At 47.8% G+C, this 12,963-nt stretch overlaps 2 protein-coding genes across 2 annotated transcripts; both read right to left on the reverse strand.

Moving 5' to 3' along the window:
* Nucleotides 1-6,797: 6,797 nt before the first annotated feature.
* Nucleotides 6,798-7,523, reverse strand: SETTUDRAFT_40206 (uncharacterized protein; the record flags this gene model as incomplete). Its single annotated transcript, XM_008028577.1, has 1 exon — nucleotides 6,798-7,523. One exon carries the CDS (start codon nucleotides 7,521-7,523, stop codon nucleotides 6,798-6,800), a length of 726 nt encoding a protein of 241 aa, XP_008026768.1.
* Nucleotides 7,524-8,370: 847 nt separating this feature from the next.
* SETTUDRAFT_40207 (uncharacterized protein) lies at nucleotides 8,371-8,832 on the reverse strand (the record flags this gene model as incomplete). The annotated part of the gene is made up of 1 exon (XM_008028578.1): nucleotides 8,371-8,832. The coding sequence occupies one exon, from the start codon at nucleotides 8,830-8,832 to the stop codon at nucleotides 8,371-8,373; it is 462 nt and encodes a 153-aa protein (XP_008026769.1).
* Nucleotides 8,833-12,963: the final 4,131 nt, after the last annotated feature.

Here is a 12,963-nt window from a genome sequence, read left to right on the forward strand (position 1 = left end):
AGGGGGTTTGGAGAGAGGATAACATTAGGGAGGCAATTCGCGAGGGCGACTATTGCCCTCAAGAAGTCCCTCTTATCACTATAGGGAGATATAGATAGAAAACTTTCCTAAGTAGCTCTAGCTAGCGCTTCTACATTATCTTCCTCTGCTAATAGATACAACCTTGGTTTCTGTCGAATAATTTATGGAGTTAGGGTTAACTTAGGGTTAAGCCCTAAGCGCGACTCTCAGTGAGCACAGGCCACGCCCACGAACACCAACTCTCGACCAGACTTTATCTAATAACTTACGCTATATCTCTTGTAGTATTATAAAAGCTAGTACGTTAGATGCGCGCGAGTTATCTGTACCATATACTTAAATTACAGCTGTTTTCCATAACTGACGACTAAGGAGAAGGGTTTGTTCCAAATCTTAGGGAACAAGCCCCCTGCGAACCAAGAGCGCGGGCCACAAAAATGGAACAAAGGTTTGTTCTCTATGGAATAACTGTCAGACCCTGCCTACTTCTCTACTGCTTACGTAATCCAAAGTCACGTGACTATCCCTACCAACTACCTCACCTTCTCACGCTTCTCCTGTCTTACCTTACCCCTTACCTCTTAGCTAGTATACCTCTACCCTCCTATCTCTCTCTACACACTACCTATCCAATTCTATCTTGACTCTTTCAACCTATAAACTTAACATAAATCCCTTCCCCCCACCTTCTGCTATCTCCCCTGTCTTCTTTTATGCCTTTTCAACCGCCCCTCTCTTCACCCTGTCTCTGCTTACCTACCCTCCCTTCTCCCCAAATACTATAATCCTAACCCTTGCTCAAACCTAGCTCCCTAACCCTATCTTGACTTCGTCAACCTACAAACAAATCACAAACCCCTTCGCCCCACCTTCTACTATCTTATCTATCTTTCTTTACTCCTTCCCTCCGCCCCTCCATTCTTACGCGCAACCGCTCCCCCCTACTTACCCAATCCCTCTCTACTCTCTCCAAACACCCCCTCTCTAACCCGCTCTCCCTTCTCTCCATCTTGCTTTTCCTACTCTCAATCTCTCTCCTTCAACTACCTACTCTACTTCTGACTTCAAGTCCCGCGCCCCACCATCCTACATCACTCATCTTGTCGCCTCTATTGCTCTCTACCTTCTACTAACACCTCTCTCTCTCACCCGTCAACCGCTATATATCTATTCATTTCTTTCTATACTACCCAAGTCTACTTACTATTACTCTACACCTCCGTCACTCCCTACAACCTTCAATACTAGTCCAATCGCTACCATCATTGCCTTTGTAGATACCTGCCCCCACATCTCTTCTTGACTCCTCTTCCCAACCCGTCTTAACCGCTCTGCGTATGCCAGCGGTACTACTACGTTCGCCCACTGACACCTGTTCTCCATCCCCTCTCCCGTTGCACAGTACTTTTGACTGACCCACCACCGCCGACAATTGTTCTTAACCGTCCCATCCAAAATCTTCTTCCGGAACTTGTCCGCATCCCTCCCACACGCCGTCTTCCACCCTTTGCACTCCAGCACCCAGTACTTCTTCTACTGCTCCTTCTCCTTCGTCGCAAACTGATGCCCTACTACCCAGCAGATCCCACATCCACCCCGCAGCTCCGTAAACATCTCTACTACAACCCATTCTTCTGCCCACTGCTGGTGCTCCTCTAACCACACCTCCTCCCCCTCTCCACACCGGTCACAATATACCCCCTCCATCTCTTTACTCCAGCTTCTATACCCACCGCTTGTATACCACCAACACTATATCTTCTAATTTTCCACCCTGACACCAACATACAAAGTACCGCGCGTTCGCCCGTGTTGTGCCCGCCCGCATGTACATAGCCTTGCCCACCAGCATGCTTATCTTCACATCCTCCCGCCAGTGCCGTGACGTAATCACCAAATGACACTCGTCCACTACTACCCGCTGCAGCTGCTCTTTCTCCTTCATCAGCCGAGCATACCCCAAAAACTGGCTGTTTCTAGTAATATCGCCAGCCACGTCTGCCCTGACCAAGTCCTTAATAAACGCTCGGTACCGCACCACCACCACCGTCACCCCATTCTCCTCTATGCATACCAGCAGCCTGAGCAGCAAGCTCTTGCCCCCTCCTATTAGAAGCACTACCACCAGCGGCGTCTGCTTGTCCAACACCGCGTACAAAGCCTACTCCTACTCCACCAAACGGAACACAACATCCTACTTCCCCAGCCCCTACTGCAGTACCCGCTATACAACTGCAGCTCGCCCGTCTTCAACCTAAATAGTCTTCTCTTTCGGGAGCAGCGGTAGCCCTAACATACTCTCCTACATCTGCTATTTCTGCTATATGCTGCCCTCTTTAGATGCTTGCGCCTGTCTATCTTCTCTACAGCCAATACTCGAACACACTACACCATGCTAGCAAGTATCTACGAGAAATTCTTTGCCGTGCGCAACCGGTTTGTCCGGGTGTCGATACCCAGCATAGCGAGATACTGTACTAACCTACTTGAAAACTTATCACTGCCATAGCCTGTGAGAATGAACGAAGCTAGCTAGTTAACTAGCTTGTCTGTCTGCGCAGCTGTGTCGTTGTCGCCTAGCGAAAGCCATAGCTGTACTGCCACCGAATGCTGATCGTCCTTCCACCTGAACAGCTCGCGGGTATTCTTCATCTTATCAGCTAGCCCAGCACTGCGCAGCTGTCTCTGCACGATAGCGTCGTTGTTGCTACCAACCTTTCCCTCCCTATCACTGTCGTCGTAGTCGCTGTCGTCCTGCTCGCTCTCTGTGCCAGATATTCGTCCACCCGACTCTCTTCATCTGCAATAATATGTAAATAAAAACAGACAAACCAGACGATATAGCTCGCATACATAGCCTAGCTCGCGGGGTTCTATAGTCATACTAGCAGCCGCTAATGAATAACAGTCGGCTGCGCACTACAAAGCCAGCGCCGCGTCTCCCCCGGCAGTGTTGCCAATCCACGGACGCATCGCTCAATCAGTTCTTCTGTCAGCTTTGCAGCCTGCTGCAGCCGTGCTTCGTTGCGGTCGGGCAAGCGCGTTTGATGTCCCAGATGCGCCAAATTTCGGCCCTCCAGCAACGCCAACCACCCCGTTCTCTTGAACCAGCCTGTTTTGTCAATCCTTGCAGTCGGTGCCATGATTTCCCGCTCCTTGACAAGCTGTTCTCGCACTTTTTTCTAATTGTTGAGTTGTTCCGCCATAACTTGGTTTTGATCTAATTTTTCCCCATTTTCCGAATCAACCCCAACACCCAAATCAACTAAAAAATATTTCTGCAGCCCACCACTTCTGAAAAACGTCTGAACTTTGACAGAATGAAAGAGCGCACTTTTCTCTCCACCCCAAGCTTGCTGGTGCTTTTTTTTTCAAGTGTATGCGAATTGCATTAATGTTGATAGTGAGAAATTCGCATGTTTTACAGCGAAATCCATCTAGCGGCGTCCCCAGCTCTTCAGATACGCAAGCGGGCTGCTCAGGAAGCTCAACATCCTTCGGCTCTTTTCTCTCATAGTGCGCAAAGCGCTGTACAATCTCTTTTCGCTCCTTCACCGGTATTCTGTGCTACTCCAACAGATGTCTATTGAGATTAACAACCCCGCTGCAATGCTCCTTACACACCAACACGCCAAAGTCTTCTAAGAAGCAGAAAATATCGTCATAGTTGTCTCCTGCTACTCGTGTCGTGCTGCGCGCGGGCGGGCTGCCGTTGCTGCTCTCTGCACCCTGTGATGCGGGCACGCGGCTGTTCTAGATGGGTAGCTCCATAAGACGCTTGCGTTTGTAGTCTAAGTCTTAGTAGATAAATAAATCACAAATGCGTAGAGATAGTTAATGCTAAGCGCGAGTATTATCTACATAGCAGTGTAAGCAAATCAGTGCTGATTTGCATGTTTTGTTGTTTTGCTGATACAACCAGTAACTAATCAGACGTCACCCCGGTTCTCCTAGCAACGCTGTTGCTGCGGTCCAGCTCGTTCGCTTTCCGCCCTCTTCCACCCCCTATTGAAAGATGTCTCTTGTTGATAACAAACAGTTATTATGTAACTAGCCCAAATCAGCTAAAGGTCTACATAGCGGTAGTTCGACAGGAAGGTCTGTACCAGAGGCGGAGCTCCTCTCAGCCTGCTCTTTTACCTTATCCACCTCCTTCGCCACAGCAAGATCGTGATGAGCATAGGACTGCTCTTGTATCTCAGCCTCTAGAAGTTCTACATTGCTCTGCGCAAGCCGCGCCTTCAGATGAGCGATCTCTAGACGCTTGTGGCGCTTTTTCTGCTTAACTTTCTCCCACTCTTCTTCGGAAACAAAAATACTACACTCCGCGTCTATAGCAATACAACTAGCGCACTGTCCAGTCACTTCATCAAGAAAACAGCGAAGGCCCTTCTCTTTACAATAGTCACACTTGGTGACCATCTCTAGACCAGCGTACTCTACCTTTTTCGCACGAGCTTGACGCTCCTCAGCCTGCTCTTCTGCACACTCTTGAATAGATGAGTTGGAATCATCTTTTTCAGCGTCCACATGCTTGAGAGCCTCAATTTTAGCCACTTCTAATTGACGACGAGCGACTTCAGCCTCGGCTCGCAGAAGAGCTAAGCGTCTCTCGCGCATATACGCTGAAAGTTTGTCCCGCTCCTCCAGTAAACTACACTCAGCTTTCATAGCAATACAAACGGCACAACAGCCAGTTGCAGTGTCTACGAAACAACGAAGATTCTTCTCCTCACAACGCTTACAGCGAAAAGTCATCTCGTTCCCCTGCTGTCGGATACGCTGAGCACGAGCTTGACGGTGCTCAGTCAAATTCTGGGTATGAACACGGCGAGAATCTGGAGCCTTGGGCATGATTAGGAAGGCCTGAAAGGAAAAGAGGCTACAACACAACGGGCATACTAGAACCTTACATGCAGCCGACGCCTTATAATCTGGTACGGGAAAACGATATTCTAGGGTGTTGAGACAATACGTCTAAGAGATAGAGTGATGTTATGAGTAGCAAGAAGGATTCTCTCATTGATGTAGGGATGAGGGTTGGAGGCTAACTAAAGTCAACGTCAGAAGGTAATGATCTCTGCGGGGTAGCGATCACGTGACTAGTGACATCCCGCCAAGAGGGGGCCTTCAGGAGGCCAGTAGAGCGAGAGAAGGCCATTATCCTCCCAAACCTCCCACTAAGATAAGAGGCTAGGGAGGACAGGACTAGAAGCAATGGGTATAAAGGATGGGCGGATTTCATGATTACACTTGTTTTAGTTAACAATTCGTAGTTCGTTAGATTAGGGGCCTGTTTGGTGTCCAGTAGCAGATTCTAGTAGCAGAATGACTAGTGGCGTTTTTAGTTAAATTTAGTGCTCCAGTAAGCTCTACCAAATTTGAGCAGGCGGCTTTTTCCCAGTAGCAGTTCGAATTCTGACCAGTACAGATCTGTCCTGTACTGGAGCTCGCGAGCAACTGTACCATCTTGGAGCTCTTGGCATCTACTTGAGGTAAGCTCCCCGTTGATCTCTCACTAGACAGGGTTTAAATCCACCGCGTCAGCGCTAGCAAAATCAACCCATGGTTGATGAAGCTGCTACTGGGATTTACCAAACAGCCGCCCAGGAGCACCTTCAGTAGCATATTCTAACCGGTTACAGGAGTTGAAGCTGCTACTGGAGCGACACCGAACAGGCCCTAGATTACTTGTAGATTCATCGTACTCGGTTTCAGCCGCGTCTTCTCCACAGCTATGCCTAGCATGGCTAGTAAAGCTAACAGTCGACCCTGCACAGACGTGAATCCGCGCCGTCTGGAATAGACTGCAATCGTTCTGCTATAGCCTCATAGTCTCTCATGTATTGCTAGTGAAGAAATCGACGCCGACCTTGTGGAAAGGACTTCCATTCGCTATGCGATAGTAGACCACGATCACACTTCTTTCTTAAAGACCTATTAGAAGGGCTTTTAGGTAGACGAATACTCTATTCCTATTGAGAGAACTTGTCAAAATTTTGCAGTGCTACTCTTCTGCGAAGAATGATAGTTTGAACGCACGGTGCTAATACAGGGTTATAAGCAATCTTTAGAAGTGACGTGTAACCTTCGCTAGTACTAAGCTCGAAACGTACAATTTGAAAAAGAAAAGGCGTTGCGAGTCGCTTCATGTCTCGACATGAGAGTCAAAGTTGTTTCCATGCCAACACGCAATCAAAACTGATAATGGTGATCCAAAGCTCATCTAGGAGGAAGTGCGGGGCTGCGGCGTCGAATTTCCAGGAGCGTGCGGAGGTCTTAGGTTGAGACATTATCGCGCCTTGTTTAATAATAAGAATAAGAATAAGCAGCTCTTTACAACCAAGTGCGATTATCAGGCGTCATTTACTAAACAATCAAGTGAAACATAGTTAAGCTAACTACGGTAGTAATTACGATTTCTTCGCAGCTACCGTAACTACCGAGGCGATGCACTGCTGTAACTAGTTGGCCATAGTAGCTTGCAACAAGTCACTAGTTGCAACACCCCCACCCACCCACTTCAACACGTGATAACTCCACCACCATGGCAGCCATCAATAAAGTAGTTGCGGCATTCGAATGGTAAGGTCTAAAAGGTGAATTGCCATACCAGGCAGCTGTAGAAAAAACTCGGTATTGAGGTGTCGACGTTGACGCGTCAACACCACGCGCAACACGACTCCCATACAACTGCCTCTTTCGTCGCCTCATATAGGATAGGCTACCTAGAGCTGGATTCAGGGCTCATATCCAAGAAACTAATATAGTCAGCTCTATCTATGCCGTAAAATAAGTACAGTGCCCTCTTCTTCTTCCCGCCGCTCGTCTATCTCGATGATATATTCCAATTGCTCCCACATACTATCCAAATGCTCCTTTGGCGTCTCTCGCATTATGCTATCGTCGAACCCTTCCTCGTCTCGTGCCCTAATACACGAATCTAACCAATCCTCATATTTCTGTCCAACTACTCTAAGTTGAATCTCTCCGTACGCTCTGAACTTCTTTACATCCTTGACCGTCGTGTACAACGTCCGAAATAAAAACCGAACCATTGCAATACGCCCTTCCTTAAAACCGTCAATCGCCCCCTGGTGTAGCGTCCACATCCACCACTCGAACTCGTCTGATTTTATATCGAGCAACTCATTATCGTGTGGAACCGCGAGTGTAATACTCTCCAGCACAACTTCCTGCTGTAGCTTTCGCGCAAGGTCCTCTGCGTATGCGTAGTTGTTATAATCATCCGAAGACATCATCGTCCGTGTCAGCGTAACGTGTTTTATGGACGAGAGCATTGCTTTTGGGCACGACACAAAGTAGGATAGCGTCGCCTTGCATGTCATATCGAAGCAGTACCGGTTTTGGTCCTTCACCCACTCCAAGACGGCTTCATCGACCGTCCCTGACTCGCACGTCCCTGTTATCGATACCCGTATACTCCCATTCCGGTTGGAAGCAATCATGACACCCCCTGCCTGGCTAGTATTAGTAGGCATAGCTGTCTTAATACCCTGTGTTCGCGAATTACGTGTGCTAGTAGACGTCGTTAGGTACTTATATTAATCGTTTCCTTTCGCCGTATGTTGGCATAATCTCGCTTAGGTTTGCGCTAGAACCAAAACGCGTAAACTAAGGGGGCGAGGCTGTTCCCCATGTCCTGTTGCTTGTATTCCGTTTCCCTAATTTTGCTTCTTGCATGCTGCTTCTTGTATGTTATGCTTTTGCTATCGCTGCCCTTATCTTTTCTGCTTGAGAGCCTCATCCACCACCCGTGTCTTTATGCTACACCAGTCACTCACGTGACTGTGCGCCTCCCTCGCGTGGCTATCTTCTTGAACGCGTCAATTGCTCGTTTAGCTTACTACATCTTATAAGCAAGCCCTCACGCTTCTTGCCTACTTCTTCTTCCTAATCCAAAAATCCCGCGAACCCTTGCCCTCTGCTGTGCATTGGGATACGGGCTGGGGTGGAGTTACGCATCTCTGTGATACGCAACCCCCAACTATGTTTTGCTCTATACAGTAGGATATAGTAAACCTGATATGTAGTAGGCTTTTCTTTCTAAACACACCAATGCACCCGCCTACGTACCTTCCTAGATAGCGTTTTTAGTCCACGCTTGCGCTCATGGTGGTTTTTGTAGTATTTCGTGTTGCAACCTCGGCATTCAAATATACCTCACTATGGCTAGCGGAGCGTTCGTAGTAGAAGAGGCTCATCCTTGCCGTAGAATATTACTACTATTATTATTTGCGTATACAAACAGGCCCTTAGTGTATACTAATAAGAAAACTAATTTGATTATTACTACTGCTCTATAACGATAGAGGCGCAGCGATCGACCTAGATCCTATCACAGCTACGAAATATAGACCCTATAAACCCATCCGCATCTGATCTTAACGACATCAGCTCTCTCCTTCGTTTTAGCAGTGCTGCTTGATCCTGAAGCATGATCTCACTATTGCGCGGACTGTCTCGGTTGCCCTGAACCACCTTGATCCAGCCTAGCTCCCTTAGTAACCGATTGCTGACGCCCTTGTGTTCTAGTTGACCGTTAGCTATACTCGTCTCTTCCTCGACTAACGTACCGATTTTCTTCGTCATATCTGCCACGCGAAGTATAGTGCCATTATTGGTGTCCCAGGGAAAGGCCTCCGGTCGTAAGGACCAAAGCATTCGGGTGACCAAGCTCGCTGTAAACATGGAGCTGTCCTTCTTGGGGCCTGCGCTGAATGCTTGCGCTTTAGGAGCCACGGTGGGTGTCACCGACGACGAGGCCAGCGTTAGAACTATCATGAGCATCAAGTCACAGAGCGGATCACCTAAACACTCCGCAAGACATTGGCGGGCTGTCTGGTAGTGCTCCAGTATACCCTGATTGCCCGTCCGAAACACCTTCTCATGCTGCCGAAACCCATCCTCAATCAACTGCGGTATGGCGTTGAAGGGTATCGCGCAGCCGAAGTCGATCTCGCTCTTCCGTGAGAGCCGACGCTTCGCCCGATGTTCAGCCTCGATGGCGGCGCGTTTGAGGCTACCAGGCCTCGCCGTGATCGCCAGCGCCGCAGGCGCTGATCCTACAAGCCGAGTGACCCTCCGGTAGCTGAGCTTTGACTGGTACGAACCTGTACTATGCTGCGCCGTGTGTGGGGAGTCAGCTCCTGGTGTTTGGTGTCCAAGTGGGTGCGCAGCTGTGACTTGACAACGCCCTGCTTATGGCTCTTGCATATTGCGATGCAATGTGTGGGCAAATATACAAAAATCTCTCTAAACGAATCCATAGTAGTAAGCAATCATTGTACAAGCTATGCTATTGTTAGTGTAAACTGTGCTATTACTGCTACGTAGTAGTAAACTGATCGCTATTTAAATTTTTGTTTGTTTTAGTTACTCTGCTGACACAACCCTAGTCGTACGACGTTACCCCGGTCTCTATAGCAACAGCACTGCTGGGGCCAAGCTCCTAGGGAGTGAGTAGTGGGCGGGAGTTAGTAGTGGGCAACAGTTGCCCTCCTCAAAAGCCCCCCCTCTCTTACCTACCTCGATCTTGGCATAGATAAGGTTGGGGTTAACTTTTTATTATATTCTATAAAATTTCGTACGCTATAGTGGTTGTATAGTTATAAAAAGTAGTATGTTGAACTAGCGAGAGTTTTCTGCAACTATAATAAAAGTTGTAATAAATTAAAGCGCTGTTCTGACTTTACCTCTAACGCCTATATAAATCTACAGAAGTTGATTATAGACTAACTAGTTTATCTATTACGCTTCGCCGTGTAGCCCTTTTACCAAACCTAAGCCCATGCTGAAACCATTGATCTAGCTTATCTTGATCATCTCTCTCCTTTCTCTTTAAAGTCTCTCTCGTGCTAGTGCATTTCTCCACAACAATTTTATCAGGTATAGTACTAGAACGAGTTCCTAGCTGTGGCTGGCAGCGACTACTAGGTATCGCTATTGTTAGACGGCTGCCAAGAAACACTCTAAATCTAAGGCAGCTATGCCATGCACGACTGATAGCGCGATACTCTGCTCGTATTGGTGCAATATGCCCTGGTGCTTCCTCTATCCCCCGAGCGTATAACTGACCCGCTAACATAGAGCCGTGCGCAGCCTGGTAGTCAGCGATAGTTTGCATCTCTTCTTTGCTATCGTAGTCTCGTTTGAATCCCAATCGTCTAAGATGGCGCCGAGTGATAGCGATAGCTGAATGCCGCCATATAATAATGCTGGCACGCGTGGAGAGATGTCGCGAGAACTCTTTAGCTAGTACGTCGCTCAGGCACTTGCTTGGCTAAGGCACGTCCTGCCGATGCCCAGATTTGTCGATTATCGAGCGAGACTAAAGAAGGGAAGAGGTCGTGTTCGCAGGTACGAAATCCGGCGTAAGGCGTTCGAGTTGCCTAATAAAGGGCACCACAAGCTAGAGGTAATAGACAAGGAGCTCGCTGACCTCAGGTGGTAGATAGCGGTGGATAATCTTGGTGGATCCTGTAATGCTATAGCCTTTATGGTAGGAAGTCACAAATGTAACTAGGCCATTCTCGAGAAAGATATTTCGCCGAATTCCGTGTTGCGAGTTTCGCCACTGAAGTGTAAGAAGTTCTGTCCCTCGAGCAGGCTGTCCGCCTATTATATGAACCAAGAGCAAAAGCCGTTATAGGAAGGTTTGTATGGCATCAAGATAGCTCTTCACTCGTTTCTTTTTCTACGTAGTAGAATGCTGGCCATCTAAGAACTGCTTTCTAAGCCAACCATGGTCCCTAATACGGCGGAGGAGCCAGCGATCATGACTAGCGAGCTGATCCTCGTTACGCTTGTCTAGAAGAAAACTCCAGTCTGGGGTGTTGACAGTTGGGTCATCTTTTAGCTCTCGTAAGCGCACTGGGGGAACGGTGTCTATTCTGCTTTCTGCGTCTCTGTCGGGCGGTAGCAGTAACAGATCGTGGAGCTGCTTCTGAGCCAGCTCAACCTGATCACGCATGAACCAACGGAGCGCAGTCATAGACAACTCGAAGTTCTTGTAAGATAGATGTTCGCCGTCGTCCGTCCATATGATATGTCCTAAGACAGTTGTGTTATCCCGGACTTTGCAGCCATACGAGCGGATCTTGAGTATCCAGTTCATTAGAGATCGGCTTCCATATACCATGAATCGGTCTTGCATCTCATCAATTAAGTCGGCTAGGAAGTCAATCAGTCCAGCGTTAGCGGAACGTATCCCCTTTTATAAAACTAGAATTTAGGCTAGCTTAACAAATGCTAAAAGATTAGGTGTATACGAAACTAGGTCCCAGAAGTCACTTCTTTTAATATCAATGCCAAGGATAGCGAGAAAGCCAACTACAAGGCTATCGTAGACGTTTCCTTTAAAACAATAATCTAATAACAAGATACACAACTCCAGGCATAGATCCTAATACAATTAGGACTCTCTTTCTCTATCATCCTCCTCATAGGTATTCTAGAGGGCAGCGAATAGCCATTCTAGCGCAGTTGACTACGCATCCGTGACGACATAGTAAAGGAAAGAAGCCTGCCGCAGCAGCACTACGCGGGAAACAAAACAGAGCAGCTGCATCCAGACTTTCTTATATCGCTTATATATCCCTTCCTATAGCTTGACTAGAAGTGGCCGATGGTACTGCCGACCACGAATAAAACTGTTTACCCGATGCTAGTCGAACACGCTTGCCTCATCAGCTAGGATGGCAATGCGAGCTTCATCAACAAGCCTGTCAAAGATTTCGATAAGCGCAAGCAATTGGCGGTCACTGTTTTCGATAGCTGTATGTGTTGGGATACGAATAAGCTGCACAACGTCCTATAGGCGGTGGCCGCGAAGATATTCATGCCACTGGGTCACCTCAAGCCACGGCACGAGGCTCAGAGGATACGTCCCTAAAGGCTCTATACTAAATCCGGTTGTTGGAGTGTCTCTAGCCTCTTCCTGCTCTATAGCTGTAAGCTGTCTCTCTATTTGATCCTAACAGTCTTCTTCTCTACCTAGAGTTGTATCAAGCGTAGGTACGCCACTCGCGAGTTTAAATCTAGGTGTATCTATAACTTGAAACAAGACTCGATACGTCCTCTGCGTAAAGAACGCTTGGCAGCTTACTTTCGCAAAATGCACCGTCTCGCTAGCTGTAGGCCTTCCTACTCTTCTAGACTTGCGTTGGCTTCTAGGATTGATCCAGCCATGCTTATTTTGGCAATGTCTTTGTATGTGTTTGAGCGCACAGCAGATATAACGACATGGCAGACCAGTTTGAGAGTCTTGCATAGGACAGAGGAAGCCAGTGCAGAGAGGAAGCTGGGGAATGCGAGGAATCGGAGTTGTTGGGGTGCGCAGAGAGGTCTGCCAATCGTGATCGGTCTATAGTAGTGGGCGCGTTTCGGACTGGGCTTGAAGCTCCTGTAGAAGGGCTCGGCAGGTCGCGCTACTGAGGCTGTGCTGCTCGTGTAGATAGATTTGGAGATGGCAGGGTAGAACGCAAGTGCGATGCAATCGACATACGATAAGCTTGTATTTAGGTAAGTAGTTAATTAAAGAGTTAAGTAGATTAGTATAGGTAGAGTCTATGGTAGAAGAATATAGATATACTTAGTTGGGAGGAAGTGTATAGAGGAAGACAGTATAGGAGAGCGAACGCGTTACGCGTACGCGTGTAGCTGCGCACGTGCATATAAGACCAAGCAAAGAGGTTAGATTTAAGAAAGATGCTAGGACAGACCTATTAACAAGGCTAAGAGGAGAACGGGAGAGATAAGAGAGGGCAACATGAAGGGGAGGGGCTTTCAGCGAGGGCAACAGTTGCCCTTCTTCAAAACTCCCTCTATAGCTACCTTTTCTAAGATAGTAGTATTTTAGCCTAACACACACCAACTTTTAAGCAGAAATCTTTCATCAAAACTCGTCAATTTTCTATCAGA

Source organism: Exserohilum turcica, assembly GCF_000359705.1.
Source record: "Exserohilum turcica Et28A unplaced genomic scaffold SETTUscaffold_27, whole genome shotgun sequence".
Lineage (NCBI taxonomy): Eukaryota > Fungi > Ascomycota > Dothideomycetes > Pleosporales > Pleosporaceae > Exserohilum > Exserohilum turcicum.